At 46.9% G+C, this 17,395-nt stretch overlaps 1 protein-coding gene across 5 annotated transcripts in view; it reads left to right on the plus strand.

Moving 5' to 3' along the window:
- Osbp2 (oxysterol binding protein 2) overlaps window positions 1–17,395 on the plus strand; it is a 160,541-nt gene that overhangs the window by 20,844 nt on the left and 122,302 nt on the right. The window contains exon 1 of one of the 5 annotated variants that reach the window (XM_037208133.1): window positions 3,586–3,764. The exons of the other annotated variants lie outside the window; for them this stretch is intronic. Coding sequence (XP_037064028.1) covers window positions 3,745–3,764 — 20 coding nt within the window. The 5' untranslated portion in view covers window positions 3,586–3,744. Of the gene's footprint in view, window positions 1–3,585; window positions 3,765–17,395 lie in introns of those variants that run through there. 5 annotated transcript variants of the gene reach the window in all.

Below are 17,395 nucleotides of genomic sequence, written 5' to 3' on the forward strand. Positions count from 1 at the left end.
AAAAGTCTCATCAAAACAATATACCCTTTTATGAATTACGCCTCAATTAAAAAAAAAAGTAGCCCCAAATAAGAAGCAGCTCTGAAAAAGAAAATATAACTTAAGATACCTTTTTAAGTTGAAAATAGATTTAAATTTTTTTTTTATTTTTTATTTTTTTTGTTTTTTCGAGACAGGGTTTCTCTGTGTAGTTTTGGCGCCTGTCCTGGATCTTGCTCTGTAGTCCAGGCTGTCCTGGAACTCACAGAGATCCGCCTGCCTCTGCCTCCTGAGTGCTGGGATTAAAGGCATGCGCCACTGGCGCCCGGCAAAAATAGATTTTTTAATACCATGTATTTTGATCATGGTCTTCCCTCCCCCAACTCCTCCCAGATCCTCCCCACCTCCCCATCCACACAAATCTATACCTTTTCTTTCTCTCTCTCATTAAAATACAAACTAAAAAAATCATTAAGATACAGGCAACTAAAAAAATAATAAAATAAAATCAGATAAAAATGAACAAACCAGAATAGTGGAAGATTTTTTTTTTAAAGATTTATTTATTTACTATGTACACAGAAGAGGGCACCAGATCTCATTACAGATGATTGTGAGCCACCATGTGGGTGCTGGGAATTGAACTCAGGACCTCTGGAAGAGCAGCCCGTGCTCTTAACCTCTGAGCCATCTCTCCAGCCCAATGGAAGATACTTTTAATGTTGATATAATTTTAAATTTGGAGGTAAGTTACAGGAATAGTGTGAAAACTCCTGTGCCCTTCACTCGGTTCCCAAATAGCTAACATGCTGTTTGCCTTATGTCTGTGGGATATTTACATGTATTATTAGTTAAGAGTAATTACAGTGAGGCCCATTATCCTTTCCTTCCTCCTTCCCTCCCCCCCTTCCTTCCTTTTTTTTAAAGACCAGTTCTTCCTGGCCCTGAATTTCGATCCTCCTACCTCCTGTTCCGTTCCCGAGGGCTGGGGTTCCAGCCTGCACCACTCTACAGGGCTCCATTGTCATTTACTCTTTCTGTGTGTATTCCTTAAGGCAGGACATTCTCTCCATTCCTCAGCACAAACCATGACGCAATGCTGCCCATAACCCACAGGCTGGACTTGCGTCCACCATCCGCCCCAGGGTCCTGTGGAGGCGCAGGATCCAGTGCAGGGCTCTACAGTCTACATTAATTTCAAGCAGGTCCATATTTTGGGTTCCCCATTCTTCGTAATTTTGACATCGGTGGTAAATCCGTGGCAGTGGCTGCAGAGCGCCTGGCTGTGGGGTCTCTTGCTGTCTCTGGGTGTTTGGGGTCAGGTCCTGCAGTTTTGGCAGGAGCATTTCAGAACACGGTGCTGTGTCCTCCCCAGCACACCCTGTCAGGAAGCATGTGACGCTGATTTCTTGTTCTATTATTAGCGCGTAACTTTTATCACTTGGCCAAGGTGGTGCTTGCCAGATTTCTTCACTGCAGACTTAATGAGTTTTATGATTCTTTTATTTATTTATCTACTTATTTATTTATTTTTCTATTATCAGCTTGATACAGTACAAATTCTTATCTAATAGTGAAATGTTTCACTGAGCCTTGCCCAGTGATTGAGTAAAACAAAACTTATTCTAAGCCACGGTCATCCTAGGGTCCCCCCTGCTATGTAGCCTCCCTGGATCTGTGGGTTGCAGTCTGATTGTCCTTTGCTTTATATCTAGTGTCCACTTATGAGTGAGTACATACCATGTTTGTCCTGCTGGGTTTGGGTTACCTCACTCAGGATGATATTTTCTAGTTCCATCCATTTGCCTGCAAATTTCATGCTGTCATTGTTTTATGATTCTTGATTACTAAATAATTAGTGGGTTTTTTTTTTTAAAATCAAGTGTATGCTGTGTGTCTGTGTGTGTGCCACATATGTACGGATGCCCACTGAGGCCAGAGGTGTCAGATGCCCTGCAGCTGGAGTTACAACTAGCTAGCTGTGTGCCCTGTAGGTGCTGGGAATCAAACCCGGGCCCTCTGAAAGAGGGGATGTGCTCTTAACTGCTGAGCCATCTCTCCAGGCGGGTAGGTGCTTTTATAGGAAGACACATTGACACCGTTAACTCCTGTTGCCGGACAAACTTTCATCCAATGGTGTGAGGGTCCTTTGATGATTCATACCCCAAAGCATCAGCTCTTGCGTTGATGACTGCCAACATGTGATTTTTCAGTTAACACCACCCCTTCCACATTCTCAGTAGGCATTGTCCTGTATCCTCCTTTATGTATTTCTCTATTAATTTATATGTATCAGTATGAGCCCATGGAGTTCAAGTTTATTGTGTATTTTGATGTTCAAATGCCTAGCATAGCTTGAAGGATCTTTAAATTCTTGTGTTATCATTGTTACTATTTTATGTGTATAGATGTTTAGCCTGCACGTGTGCCTGGTGCCTCTGGAGGCCAGAGAGGGTATGGGATGCCCTGGAACTGGAGTTACAGATGGTTGTGAGCTGCCATGTGGGTGCTGGGAATGGAACCCAGGTCCTCTGGAAGAGCAGTCAGTGCTTTTAACCTCTGAACCATCTCCCAGCTCCACTGGGGAATCTTTTGTTACAAATATTGGTAAATTTCTGGATCCACCCAATCCACTCTGTGTTCTGTAATGGTGCGACTCAATCACTGTTTTCACAGTTATTAATAGGGATAAGTGTGTAAACTTAGCTTCCCCTTATCAGCCATTGGTTGCTTAATGGTATAGTTCATGTGGCATGAAGAAGGCGATACAGGTTCCTTTATTCACCATTAATTAATTAAATAAACGAGTTGAATCTCCCACAGAACTCTGTACATAGAGTTGGACTATGACCCAGGTTTAGCAGTGATGGGAGAATCCCAGGGCATGGGAGTGTGTGGTGAAGTGACAGTTCCAAGGGCTGGATGGGGCCTGGGCTGTGGAGGGACGTGTCTAAGTAGTAGGACTGTACCAGGCAGAGAGACCAACCTATGGGGTGAGGGAACAGCATGCGGGCAGAGGGAACAGCATGTGGGCAGAGGGAACAGCATGTGGGCAGAGGGAACAGCATGCAGGCAGAGGGAACAGCATGCAGGCAGAGGGAACAGCATGTGGGTAGAGGGAACAGCATGTGGGCAGAGGGAACAGCATGTATCCAGAGCAGGCACAGCCAGGAAACTGGGAGGCTGCAGGTGTAGAAGCACCAGCCAGGGAGGAATGAGTGAGCTCAAGAAGGACTGAAGACGTATAATAAAAGGCAGGGAGTAGGTAAGGGGTGGGGCCGCGGGTGCAGCTCAGTGGCAGAATGCTCACCAAACCTAGAATGTTCAGAAAACGGGGTTCAGACAGGAATTGTCTAGGGCAGGCAGTGGGTAGGTACATAGGAAGATGGAGAAGCTGTGGCTGCTTCTGGGGGAGGTTACCATGGCCCGTGTGGGGCTGGGCAGGGAAACTGGGGCAGGGAGGATGGAGCTGAGAGACATCGAGGCGCATGCGGAGAGGACTTGGATTCTGCCTGTTGAAGCTCAGGGCTGAGGCTCAACCCAGCTTACAACTATAACGCCGTGGAAAGACATTGTGGGCTCATCTTTCTGTATCGGAAAGCAAGTAAACAAACACACAACAACATGCTGTCACTCATGTTCTCCTTGGCAAGACATCTCGGTGAAAACTGGGCAGCCGAAACACTTGCCTGGCATTCTGTGGCAGGCTTTCAACCCGATCCCAGGATGTGCTGAGCCGTCTCCAGGCCATGGTGGTGCTCCAGCATGTCAGAGGAACCCCAAAGGTGGGTGTGATGGATGTGGAGTGAGTGGAACTGGTGGGTGGATTGAGGTGTCCTGGATCTGTGCCACGGTCGCACGTACTTCAGCATTGGTTCACTCAGCCCTCGTACTGTTGTGAAGCTCTCCTCAGTGCTCCCCCTGGGCCAGATGGGGACCGGGCAGGCTGTGTCTCGTGGGACTTGGGAATTAGCTTGCAAGTGATAGATACAGACTATCACCAGATAAAGCAATGCATTATTTCTGAGTACCTACTCCGGTATTCTCCATCAAAAGATGCGAGTCCCAGTGACCAAGAAATGTGTATTGTTCAACTTTCTTATCTCTATTACAAAAATGCCTTATCTTGGCTCATAGTTCTGGACGGTTTAGCCCTTAATGATTTGGCCCCATGTGCTTGGGCAGAACACCATAGTGGTGAGAATGTGGTCAAGGAGAGCAGTTCACCAGGAAGGGGAGAAAGGGAAAGACTTGGCTTGTCTTCTCTGTCTCCCCCCTTTTAATCCATCTGGGTCCCTAGCCTGCCCACATTCAGGGTGGGTGCCCCTCAGAGTCACACCCAGAGGTGTGTCTCACCAGCTTCCCAGGTGATTATTCTAAATCTAAATTAATTCTAAATTAAACTTGTTGATAATTCTGGTATAATATTAGAGGGACCAGCCTTAATATTATACATCCCAGGGGCTCAGGAGAGAGAACTACAAACAGCGGGGACTGTTTTCGGGAAATAGAATCTCAGCACACCGAGCTCTTAGTCCAGTCATTTATCTTCCAAATCTTCTTCCTCTTCCTCCCGTGCCCTGGAAGTCCTGGTATATATACACTTATAAGCAGTAATCCCTTAGCAGTGCAAAGCCAGGCTTCCAGGGTCAAACGGAGGGGTGATAAGAATCACATAGGGAGGCAATAACCGTTAAATTATCACTTGCAACCCCAAAGGGAAGTGACCAATGGGGAAATGAATAAACTCAAGGCTAAATTCGGGTAATATCTAAGAAGAGGGATCTTATGTGCTCCACTATAGTCTCAAATGTGATTGGTAGAAAATGTTAAGAATCTATAAGTTGCTAGGTCAATGGGAGAAAATAAAACTGTCTTCTTTTTTCCTGTGGCTCCTAATCTGTCCAAGCTATCTGCTGTTTTTCTGCAGGGTGGGGGAAGGTGTGCTCGGTCGCTAGGCAACCTGTGTACAGCTAGATGCCTCTGGTGATAGTTAAAGGGAGATCTGGAACTAGAGGTAAGGTTTGGGAAAGGAGGAAGTTAAGCTTAATTGGCATAGCTGCCAGCCTTTCTCAAAGAGGTAGTCTGGACACTTAGGTCTGTTCTTAGAGAGTACAGAGGTATCTCTGATAAGGTACTTTCCTCCAACTGTGGATGGACCTGGCCAGGTGCTGCCAATGATGATAATTACAGGGAGGCTTGAACTGGGGTTCTGGCTGAGCATAGCTGTCAGCACAGAAGGTTATCTAACTATTCCTAGAAGTGGTTAGGTAAGGAGTTAGCGGTCTATAAAGTTAGTAAGGCTGTAAGAAAGGAGGGTCTGAGCTAAATTGTGTAAAGCTATTACTGAACATCCACCTGACCTAGGCGGTGTTTCCTTGTGGAATTTTTCTTAAATCAGGAGACTAGCATGTGGACTGTTATTACTGCTAGTCCTTGAAAGTAGCCAAGGGAGATATCTGATTCCAGAGGAAGCCTTTCCTGAGCCTGTTCTCCAAATACCTGGAATGTGTATGTCTGGAGAGTGATCAGTCCACACTGTTAGCCCTTCTTAGGGAAAACTATGAAGGCACACATGATTTTCATAGCAGAATACAGCTGATATATAACAAGCCAAGTAACACCAAAAGCTCCTTGGAATTTGGCTTCCTCTGGAGGAAATCCTTGATCCCTTCAGGTAGTGACTTCGCCATAACCAGCTGAGTTCTTATGATATATTCCTGCGACCCTCAGCAGATAATGAAGAGGAGTTATCACATGCTCTGATTCTAGCTCTGGCTCTGAGGTTAACCAGTTCTATAGGCCAGAACTAGATTCATCTTGCCCTGGATTCTTCCCTTTCTGTAAAGTGGGGCTGATTCTAACAGGTGCCTTCCACTTGGAGCACACATGATAAATACATGCTAAACAATGTCTGCATTGCCCGCTTCGAGGGCAGCGTGAGGACTTAGATTATGTTGGTGACAGTCCCTGTGGGAATAGAGGCACAGTGTGGACATAAGCCACATTGATAAAATGCTGTGCCTTATGCTTTGCTGTCTGCCATACTCTAGGTACTAATTTCACATGGTGAGCTTCAGGAGCAGGAGACTGCCTTGCAAGCCTCCTTTTACGCTTTCATCAGGATATACTTATATCAAGAGTGTCCTTGTAGCCGGGGCCCTTATTTAGCGTTTCCCGAGGGAGGCTTTAAATGCAAAAATGAGGCCAGGCAAACTGAACCGGGTCAGGTCTCACAGTGACACTCTCCTTGCTGGAGCTAACCTAAGTGGAGGCTTCTCTTTGCTGGCACCACAACAGCTCTGATTATTTCGGGGAATATACGTGCAGGCTGTGGGGAGGCAGGTCTGTGGATCCCCGTGGCCAAGCTGACAGTGAACTAGTGGCTCTGTCCTGTGCGTCCTCCATGTCCAGCCTCTGTGCGAGGACAGGGAAAACATTCTTGCCTGGTGTGTGCGTGCATGTGTGAATGGGCACATGCATGCAGAGGACAGAGTCCCAGGAATCAGTTTTCTCCTTCCACGATGAGATCCAGGGATCCAACTCCAGCCGTCAGGTTTGATTGGTAATGCCTTTAACCCCCTGAGTGGTCTCACTGTCTCTGACTTTTTGTCCACTCTTAAATTGGGACCAAAAAAGGTTGCTTTCCAGTACAGAGGTTCCTCAAAAATTAAAAAAATAGTTACTTATCTCAAAGAATTAAAGTTAGGATCTCAAAATGATGTTAGGACTCCCTTGTTCGGCAATATTCACAGCAGCCAAAACACAGGAACTAACCCATATCCATCAGCAAATGAAGGGTTAAAAAGAGGTTATATACATATGATGAACTATCATTCAGCCTCACACAGGAAGGGAATCCTGCCATTTGTGACAGCCATAGATAAACCTGGAGTGAAATGAACCAGTCACAGGGAGACTTACACTACACAATTCCACTTAGAAAAGATGTCTAAACTAGGTAAACCAGCTGAAGCACAGATTGTAACTTCCGTCGCCAAGGACTGGGGGACAGTCATTAATCACAGGTGTAAAATCTCAGCAGGAGAGAAGAATGAGCGCTGGTAATGTGCTCCACGGCCCTGCCTGGAGGTGATGATGCTGCCTTGTGCACCTAGATGGGCACTGAGGATGGAGTCCCTGTTAAATTCTCATATTAAACACTTGAAGGGCCTGGCCGGAGAGCTGGCTCACAAGTCAAGAGCACTGTGATGTGGGTTCCAATACTAGCACCCACAAGATGGTTCACAACCATCCATAACTCCAGTTCTAGAAAATCCAACACCCTCTTCAGGCCTCTGTAGGCACAAGGTATACACATGGTACACAGACAGATTCATATAATGTGCGCGCATGTGCACACACACACACACACACACACACACAGAACTTTAAAACCTTGAAGTGGGAGATTTGTCTCTTACTGATTTTAGTTATCCCTCCATTCCTTTTATTTTCTTTTTGAGACAGGGCTTCAAGTAGCCCAGGCTAGCCTGGAACTCCTGTGACTTTGAACTCCACTAGTTCCTTCTGCCTTTGCCTCCTGTCGGGTAGTGCATTTGTACTACCATATCTGGGCTCTTCCCCTTGTCCCCCTTTTTTGTCTCAAGTCCTTCAAGTCCTTTGTTGGATAGACTCATTGACACTGTGTCCCTCAGCTGGTGGCCTCTGTTTCCCAAGCGTGTTTTTGTATCTAGCTTGAGATTAAGACACCTCTGCAAATGTGTTGATCTGTGCATGCCAGGTGGCCAGGATCCAGAGCAGCAAGCACTGGGCCTTTGGAGGCTCTGGGCTGTTAGTTACCTTTCATCCTGGCGTCAGAACTTGGCAGTATTATCCACATGGCACTGGTTTTGTGTGCATAAAAGCTGCAAAATTGAGGATGTCATAGATTACCGTGCCATGCTTCCAGAGAGCTGCCGAGGCCAGACAGTGTGTGCTGGGTTTGGTTCTTGGGGGCAGGCTCCTGAGAGGCCATTTTGTGCAGCTGTGAAGATGAAGCCTGAGTTGCAATGGAAACCCCAGCATGATAGAACCATGGGATGTCTCCTGAGGAAGGCTGCAGACACAGAATGGAGTTGCCCCAAGAGCGAGGCTGTGTGTGCCCCAGGCAGCAGGGCAGGAAAGGGAGGGCTACCCAAGCTCTGTGGAGCCCAGATGATTCTACCATGAGCCTAAGATGCCAGGCACGATGCTGTAGAATCAAGGGTTTCAGCCTGATCATTCTGGCTGCGTCCCATTCTTCCCTTCCGGATCGGGACTGTTTAGTCCTGCACCATTGGGCACTGGAGGTACATAACTCACATTTGATTTTTATAGGATGCTGTGAGCCTCAGATGAGTCTTGGACTTTTAAATAATGTTGCAATTTCTAGGTTGTGAGGACTTTTTTTTTTTTTTTTTTTTAAGATTTATTTATTATGTATACAGTGTTCTGTGTTTGCCTGCAGGCCAGAAGAGGGCACCAGATCTCATTACAGATGGTTGTGAGCCACCATGTGGTTGCTGGGAATTGAACTCAGGACCCCTGGAAGAGCAGCTAGTGCTCTTAACCACTGAGCCATCTCTCCAGCCCTTTTAAACTTTTTTGTTTGTTTGTTTCGAGACGGAGTTTCTCTGTGTAGCTTTTGGTTCCTATCCTGGATCTCGCTCTGTAGCCCAGGCTGGCCTAGAACTTACAGAGATCCGCCTGGCTCTGCCTCCCGAGTGCTGGGATTAAAAGCATGTGCCTCCATCACCCGGCTTCAGGTGTGAGGACTTTTGAAGTTCGACTGAACGTATTTTGTATTATGGGATGGCAGTGAACCTATGGGGAATGGGGATGAATGCTGTGGGTTAAAAGCAGTGTGTTTGGCTGTCAAGTCGACAGGGGATGGAGGTGTGATGGTTAGTGCTGTCAACTGGACAAGACCAAGGTCACTCAGGAGACAAGCCTCTGAGCACGCCTGCCAGAGATACCGTGAGTAGGTTAACTGAGGCGGAAGACTCACCCTGAAAGTGGGCTAGGGTCCTCGACTGAATAAGGAGAAAAGCTCCAGGGCACGAGGCTGGCCGCCCTTCGCTTCCTACTGCAAATCCAGTGTGACCAGCTGCCTCAGGCCGCTGCTACCGCCATCCCCTCAACCTGGGAGCCAAAGCAAACCCTTCCCTCCCGGGTTGCTTCCGCCAAGTGCTTCATCATAGCCACGAGAAGAGACAGTGAAACACACGGTGCTCCCTCCTGCTGCCTGTGGTGGTCATCTTACCTTCTGCGCGTTTTTTTAAAAAGCACGTTTTTATGGAAGTGTAACATTTAGGCAGTGAAGTTGGTAAAGTATAAGGCTTTCCTTTACACTCAATTAATTTTCATAAGTGGAGGTCCCCTTTATTCTGAATTCATTCCCTTTGCTTATTTAGCTTTTAAAGACTATATAGACAATATATGTTTGGGGATATTTCTTCTTCTTGCCAGTTTGGGGGAATTGAACCTGGGGTCTTGCACATGCTAGACAAAAGCTCTACCACTGAGCCACACACCTAGATATTTTATTTTATTCTAAAAAGACTTTCAGATTAAGTCATTATTAAATAAATCCAACTTTTCTGGATTAATAAAAAGTGTATGAGTGTTTGTCTGTGTGTATGTCTGTATGCCCTGTGTGTGCCTAGTACCTGAGGAGGCTGAAGGAGTCAGATCCCCTGCACCCAGAGTTACAGACAGTTGTGAGTTTCCATGTGGGAGCTGGGAACCTGAACAATGTGCTCTTAACCACTGAGCCATCCTTCCAGCCCCTAAATGCAATGCTTAATTAGTTAACCAATGCTATTAGTATTTATTTTTTTGGACACTGTTAATCAAACCCAGGGTTTTACATAGGTGGGCAACTTTGTCCTCTTCTTTTTTTTTGTTTTTGTTTTTCGAGACAGGGTTTCTCTGTGTAGCTTTGCGCCTTTCCTGGAACTCACTTGGTAGCCCAGGCTGGCCTCGAACTCACAGAGATCCGCCTGCCTCTGCCTCCCGAGTGCTGGGATTAAGGGCGTGCACCACCACCACCCGGCTGTCCTCTTCTTATTTAAACAGTAGTTGGCAATCTGTAAGCCTACCTCCTTACAGATAGAATGTTCTTGAGACCAGTATGTTTTCCAGCATATTTCCTTCCTATAGGTGCATTCAGGATGCCATTGCTGAATCACGACTTGGCAGGTTGAGTGGGAATTAACCAAATGAGTCACAGTCCACTTCAGCCAGCACAGAGAGAACATGTCAGCACGTGACACTGTCTGGCTTCAAATTGGCTAGTTGTCGATTTTCTCTTCCTGCCCTGGACTTGTGAAGTTAAGACACTGTTGGGAGCTGCAGTACCAGGGATGTACACCAGAGGGCGACACCTCATAGCTAGCTATAGACACCATGGTGAGTTGTGTCCGCCTGCCACATGGACTTTTCTAGAGGATACACAAGAGGAAACTCACAACTGGAAACATGCTGTTGACAGCCCACCGAGGAAGTGTTTTGGGTCTTGTTCCCTTTGGTCTCCTGCTCCACTGTGACATTTCATATAAGGAACAACTTGGTGTGGATTAAGGCATCAACTAAGGGGCACAAAGGTGCTGGCTGAAGAACAAGTAGGAAGCTAAGCCATTACAAAGAAGCCTGTCCAGTACAACCTCATCTTGTACTGCTCAGGCCCGTCCATACGCTCCCCATAGTCTCAGCTCCATCGTAGCATGGGGGCCTCTGTTTTCCTGAGAGAACTAAGGGCCGCCATCCCTTCTTCGGGCAGGAAGTAAAAACAGTCCTGTCAGTGATACAGGCCACTTCTTACTGGTGGCTAGTTCCCTGGAAGTCAAAAGGAAGAAGTTTGAGAAAGAAGCGTTTGCAGGGCGGTGGTGGTGCAGCCGTTCATTCATCCTTGCCGTCTTCCTCTGTACCCATTCTAGAACCAGCCTGCTCTCTGTCAGGGCTTCAGCTGCTCAGTGACAGGTGCCCTGTCCGTGACCAGCCATTGAAGTATCAGAGAACCCCAGGGAATCCTTCCCTGGCTTACAGTCTGAGGGAAGTCTTCACGCCAACGAAGGCACAGCAGCAAGAGTGTGAGGCGGCTGGTCACATGGCATCCGCAGCCAGGAAGCAGAGGGATATGAACGCTGTAGGCATTTGCGTCTAGACACTGTTTATAATCGTTATACCCATCACTCCCTGTAAGGGGTTACTATGTGACTCAAGGAATGACAGCCTAGACGGGACCCTTAGGGAACCAAAGACATGGCAAACGCTCTTGGAGGGAGCACAGAAAGTCTGCGTCCATTACACATAAGCAAATCACGCAGTGGTGGGTTTTGAATATGAGATATCCCACAAGCTTATGTTTGGACACGAACCTGATGGCTCCATAGAAACCATAGAAACCATAGACAATTTTGGAGATAGGACCTAACTAGAGGAAGTAGGTGCCTGGAGGAAGGACTTTGACATCTTTATCAGGTCCCTGGCCCTGCTTCCTGGCTGCCATGAAGTAAGCTCTTCTGCTCAATCACACCTTCCCCACCGTGGCAGACCACCAGCTCTGAAACTGTTGGCCAAGCTGAATCTCCTCTTCAACTGGTTTATGCCAGGTGTTTAGTTACAGTGACGTAGGCATAACTAACACAGAAAACCGGTGTTAGGGAAGAGGGGAAGTGGGACTCTTGTGACCAACCCTGACCGTGGGGAGAAGCTAAAGGAAGCTGAGAACGCTGTAAGTGTAGCGTTAACGAACGAGTGTGGGAACGTGGAACACTAAGGTACCCATAGAAAGGTGGACAGTGATGGCCGGGCCAGCGAGGTTTCAGACGGCAGTGAGAATTCTACTGGAATTCTCTCTTGAGGCCGTTCATGTGTCATTCCTGCAGATAATTTGTCTCTCGGTATGTCCCGAACCCTTGAGTAAAGCTAAATTTATAATGGACTAAATTAATTTGATGGAGGAAAACTTCAAATCAGGATAGCCGTCAGGTTATGGCATGGTTATTGTCGGCTGCTTTTAGCCAAGCTTACAGTGAGAATCGGCATCAGAAAGCAGGATGGAAATGTTGGGAAAACGTTCAGTTCATCCAGAGAAGGAGCACATTTAACATAGACAAGGAAGGCTTGGTAGTCTAGGAGATTTGTGTCATTGAAAAGAAATCAAGCATTTTGCATTGGAACAATCAGAAAGATGCCTTCAGCATTTCTCAATGGTTGGCCAGACCCAACCTATGGACAGATTAAGAGCATCAAGGTTTTAATTCATTTGCTTTTTTTAAAAAAAATTTATTTATTTTTATTTCATGTACATTGGTGTTTTGCCATGGGTGTTGAGTCTCCAGGAACTGGAGTTACAGACAGTTGTGAGCTGCCATGTGGGTGCTGGGAATTGAACCAGGGTCCTCTGGAAGAGCAGCCAGTGCTCTTGACCACTGAGCCATCTCTCCAGCCCTCATTTGCTTTGAGAGATGCAGAACACCCTGCACATAGTCACATAGTTCCTGTTTCCAGCAAACCTAGGAACTCAGAGACCTTAGTCTGCTGTAGTCCTTGGGGACCTGCTTGAGTGAGTGTCATCCCCATGATACTGGTTATGTAGGCATGCAGAATGCAGGATTTACAGGGTCATGAAGGATCCCACCAGAATGTCAAAGGAGGCAGGGGAGGCACGTCAGAGCATGGCAGGATCATGTTTCCTGTAAACATCCCTGAGAGGGATGGAGCTGTGAGCAGAAAGCCTGAGCTGCAGTGGATGTAATCCGAGATGTAGAGATGCCAGAAATGGCTCCTTAAGACAGCTGCATTCAATGAACAGGCAAAGAGATGCCACTTGAAGTCCAAACAGCAAGGTGACAGGGCGGGACTTCCCAAGCCTGCTGGTGCCATCATGACACCAAATCCCCTGGACTCCGGTGATCTACAAGACGTTCTGTCTGCCCTGCTGGGTTTTGGTCTTGCTTTGTTCCCAGTCCTATTTTTGTGTCCTGATTTCAAACCCCTTGGCATTTTACAGAGCCCCATAGCTAAGAGTTTGCTTGCGTCTCAGAGAAGACTTTGAACTTAGACTTTTGAACACGTAGGAGAACTGGAGAAGGAGCAAATGCATTTTGCATTTGGAGACGCTCGTGAACCCTTGGGAACTGGGGTGGAATGTGGTGGTTTAAGTATGAAATGCTCCTATGGGCTTATGTTTGGAAACCTTAGTTCCCATCTGGTGGTACTATTTTGGGGGTCATGCTTGACTGGAGGAAGTAGGTCATTAGGGGCACACCTTGAAAGATTGGTCAGATCTCTAGATCGCTACCCTTCCTCTGCTTTCTGGACACTATGATGTGAAGGCTCTGCTCTCCGATGCCCTGTCTTCCATGATGGACTGACAGTTCAAAGAATGAGCAACATTCATTTTTCTTCCATCAAGTTTGTCTTGGCTATTCTGACAACTCCAGGAGAAGTAACTAATACACTAACTAACCTGAGGTGGCCGCCATGGCTTGGAGAACGCCGCATTGGCTGTTACAGGCTTCGGAGTTCCAACAGCTGCTGTCCTGGCAAGGTCACTGCTGACAGTTATTTGGCTTTGAGTCACTGAAGGGCATGTAGTAGGTGATGGCCACAGCAGGTTGTTTTGCAGTTATGGCACCTGCTGATACTTTGTCCCTGTGTGCCCTGATTTTATCAGATGGCACACTGAAGCCCCGACACAAACTCCCTGTTAAAGGTGCACAGTTCCCTTATTGTGAGTGTTGCTGAGTGTCCTGCTGTGACTGGGTGGCCATGCCATGGCCTGTGCAAACAAGGCCACTGCAGCTGCCCGGGCTGGAAATGATGGCTTTGGGCTGTTTCACACCTCCATGAACCCTCAGTGAAAGGGAGGGAAGTTGCCAACAGGGTTGCCAGTTCTGGCAGGCTGAGTAGAGCATTATTTCACTGTCCGGGCTTCCGAGAGACTCTGGAATGTTCATCCTCTTAACATTATCTCAAACAGGATTTTTAAAAATGTATTTATTGGTTTTTGTTTGTTTGTTTGTTTTTGTTTGTTTGTTTGTTGTTTGGTCAGAGACAGAGTCTCTGTGTAACCTAGACGTGCTTTGAATGGTTGAACCTTTTGCCCAGGCCTCCCAAATGCTTTGCAGCTGCGTGTCAACACACCCAGCTTTCTACTACAATCCTTAGATTTTTAAGTTACATTTATTTACTGTGTGTTTCTCTCCCCCTTCCCCTTTCTCTCTCCCCGTGTGTGTGTGTGTGTGTGTGTGTGTGTGTGTGTGTGTGTGTCCGTGTGTCTGTCCTCATCCGTCCTCTATGGAACTTGTGGAGGCCAGAGGACAGTTTGCAGGGGTCAGTTCTCTCCTTCCATCATGTAGGTCTTGGGGATTGGACTCAGGTCTTCAGGCTTAGCAGCAGGTGCCTTTGTCAACGAGACACCCTAATGGCTCTCAACCAGAGTTTTTAAAGGGAGAAACAAAGCATTTTATAAACACGATGAGCAGGAACGCCACCCTAAAGGGCAATCTGAATTTTAGGATGTGCCCCTGAATTCTAGGCACTTTTCAGACTGTGTTTGAAACCACTGAAGTGAAAACAAAACTAATGTAATAAACAGGATAAAAGTAAACCCGTGTTGCTGGCCCAGAGCAGACTGAAGAGGAAGCATCTAGACAAAGAAGAGTAGCAGAGCTGAAATCCAAGGCCAGAAACCCCACTGGACTAGGAGACTCTGAAAGGCCATTAGCCCCAGATTTATATAGCCCACCACATGATTTCTTCCAAATAGTACAAAGAAAAAATAAATCGAAAATCTTGATTTAAAAAAATATTTATTATGAGTAAAGATTCAGTTTATTTGGGTGCTAGGTAACTAGAAAGGCTAATCTGCTTTGTTTTTCATTTTCTCAGATGTTATTATTATTTTAAAAATGATTCTACCAGCATCATTAGTCATATGTAATGATGAGTTTCATTATGATGTTCTCGTTGTGTATGTAATTTATTCTGATCATATTCACCCCGTTGCCCTTCCCGTCCCCTGCCCTGCCCACGCCCCTCCTCTGCCCTGCCCATCCCCCTTTACTGTCATGTCTGTTTTGTTTGCGTTGGTGGCTCCAGGAGTTTCACTGGAGTTGCTCACATGCCAGATGAGGGGCTGTTCTCAGGAGCGTCTGCAACTCACCAAACCGTAAGGTTCCAGGCCGCAGTTGAACTCCAATAGTCTGTCCAGTCTTTCCTTTCCTCTATTTTATGAAGCAATCCAGAATTCTGTATTTAGTGATTCTCTATGTCTGTGTACTAGTCAGGGTTCTCTGAGGAACAGAACTGATAACATATGAATATATAATGCAAAGGGATAATTTATGAGATTGGCTTAAACAGTTTGGTCTGCATAGTCCAACATTGTGTGTCTGTACACTAGAGATGAGGCCCCAGTGCCTGCTCGGTCCACCGCGCAAGATGCCTCAGCAGTTGCCATCTGGTGCTACAGGCCTGGAGGGTTCCTGGAGAGCCGCCATCTTTTCAGTTCTTGTTGGAAGACAGAAGAAGCTGGCTTTTGATGTCAGCAAAGAAAGGCAGCTGCAGGGGCAGCAGGAGTAGATGCACTGCCCAGCAGGAGTAGATGCACTGCCCAGCAGGAGTAGATGCACTCCCCAGCAGGAGTAGATGCATTCACCAGCAAGGGTAGATGCACTCATCAGCAGGAGTAAATGCACTCACCAGCAAGGGGAGATGCATTTACCAGCAGGAGTAGATGCACTCACCAGCAAGCTGTAAAGGAGAGCAGGCAAAAACAGCCCCGCTTTACAACCTCAGCTGTTTTTATATCTGGGCTGCCGAAGGAAGGTTCTGTTCACTCTGGGGGAGCCCCCACCCCATTAATCCTTTTAGGAAATGTCTTCACAGACCCACCCAGAGGCGTGTCTCTTAGTTGATTCCCAAGCAAATTGACAAGATTAACAATCACAGTGTGTAATCGTGGTTATGCTTCTTCTGATTACTTCTCACCCATTCTCCAGTCCTTTGCTTGTACCTGCACAGACTGCTGGGTATTTATTATATATACAGTAGGTGAGATATATATATATATGGTGGGTTGTGATCTACACTATGCCCAGGGATGACTTACAGTGCAACCCTGATTTCACACAGTGGCCTGGCTTCTTCCATCTCCCACCATGCATGAGACACTTTTGTCTGCTGTGTTTCCACAGAAACTTCTGGAGCTGTTGATTCTCTCTCTTTTCTGATAGTGGGCCCAGGAGACTCACTGTTTTGACTTCGGGTATAAGAGTCTAACTCCTTAATGTGCCTACCAGCTCTCCATTTGGCCTTTGCCTGCTCCCCAGCTCCTCTGCCTCCCCTGCTTCTCTGTCTCCCCTGCTCTCCTGCTGTCCTGCGTTATGGTGCTGGGACCTTTCCAGGTCTCTGAAAGCCCTGTGAATTCTCCTGGTCTTACAAGCGTGGCTTATGCCTAGAACACAGCCTGCCTAGCATGGTGCTGTTGGTTAGTCACTGTAACATTTAACACCCCAGCAGTCTCCAGCCTAAAATTAAATGCACGACGTGAGTCTTGTGACAGACACTCCAGCTCTGCCAAGTCTGCAAACGGAGCCCCTTTCCTCCGCTGCCAGCTCAGCTCTGGTCTCGCTTCAGCTCCACATCACTTTCTCTAAGAGGCGTGGTCGAAGCAGAGCAGAGTCAGAAAGGGAAAGCGTTCTCCAAACAGAAGGGGATTGTTTGTTTGGGTGTTGTGATGGCCGCTCTAACCTCAGCTGAGCACAATCTAGGATTGCCTGGAGAAGGGCTCTGAAAGTGTCCGTGAGAGATTATCTTAATTACATTAATTGCTGTGGGAAATAATTACCATAGTTACAGTGGGCAGCGTCATTGGCTGGGCTTTAAGTAGCATCCATGTGTTTGCTTATTGCTTTCTGCTGTGGCTGTGATTGATCAGCTGCTTCAGACCCTGCTGCCTTGACTTCCCCACCGTGATGGACTAGACCGTGATCGCTGAGCCAAAATAAACCTTAAATTGTTTTCAGCGGGTTGTTTTACCAGAGGGACGCAGAAGGAGCTGGGATGGAAGCTGGTGCCGGAAGTGAGGCTGTTAGTGTCTGAACCTGACCACATGGCTCTCGGGTCTTTGGAACTGTTTTGTAGGAGGAATGTGGAAGACCTTGGATCTTTGGTCTAGAAAAGCCACCTGATACTATAAGCAGAGGTTGATGGGCCATTCTGCCAGAGCTTAGAAGATAAGAGCACTGAGAGAAATGTGGATGAGGTTTCAGAGAACAAAGATTCTATCAGGAATCTACTAGGGGCCATACATGTATTTTTTGCCAAGAATGTGTTTCTGTTCTGCCCGTGTCTTAAGAACCTGGAGTGAAGTAAATCAAAAATTGCTATTTGCTTGGCATAGGTAATTCCAGGACGGAAGAGC

Source organism: Peromyscus leucopus, chromosome 7, assembly GCF_004664715.2.
Source record: "Peromyscus leucopus breed LL Stock chromosome 7, UCI_PerLeu_2.1, whole genome shotgun sequence".
NCBI lineage: Eukaryota > Metazoa > Chordata > Mammalia > Rodentia > Cricetidae > Peromyscus > Peromyscus leucopus.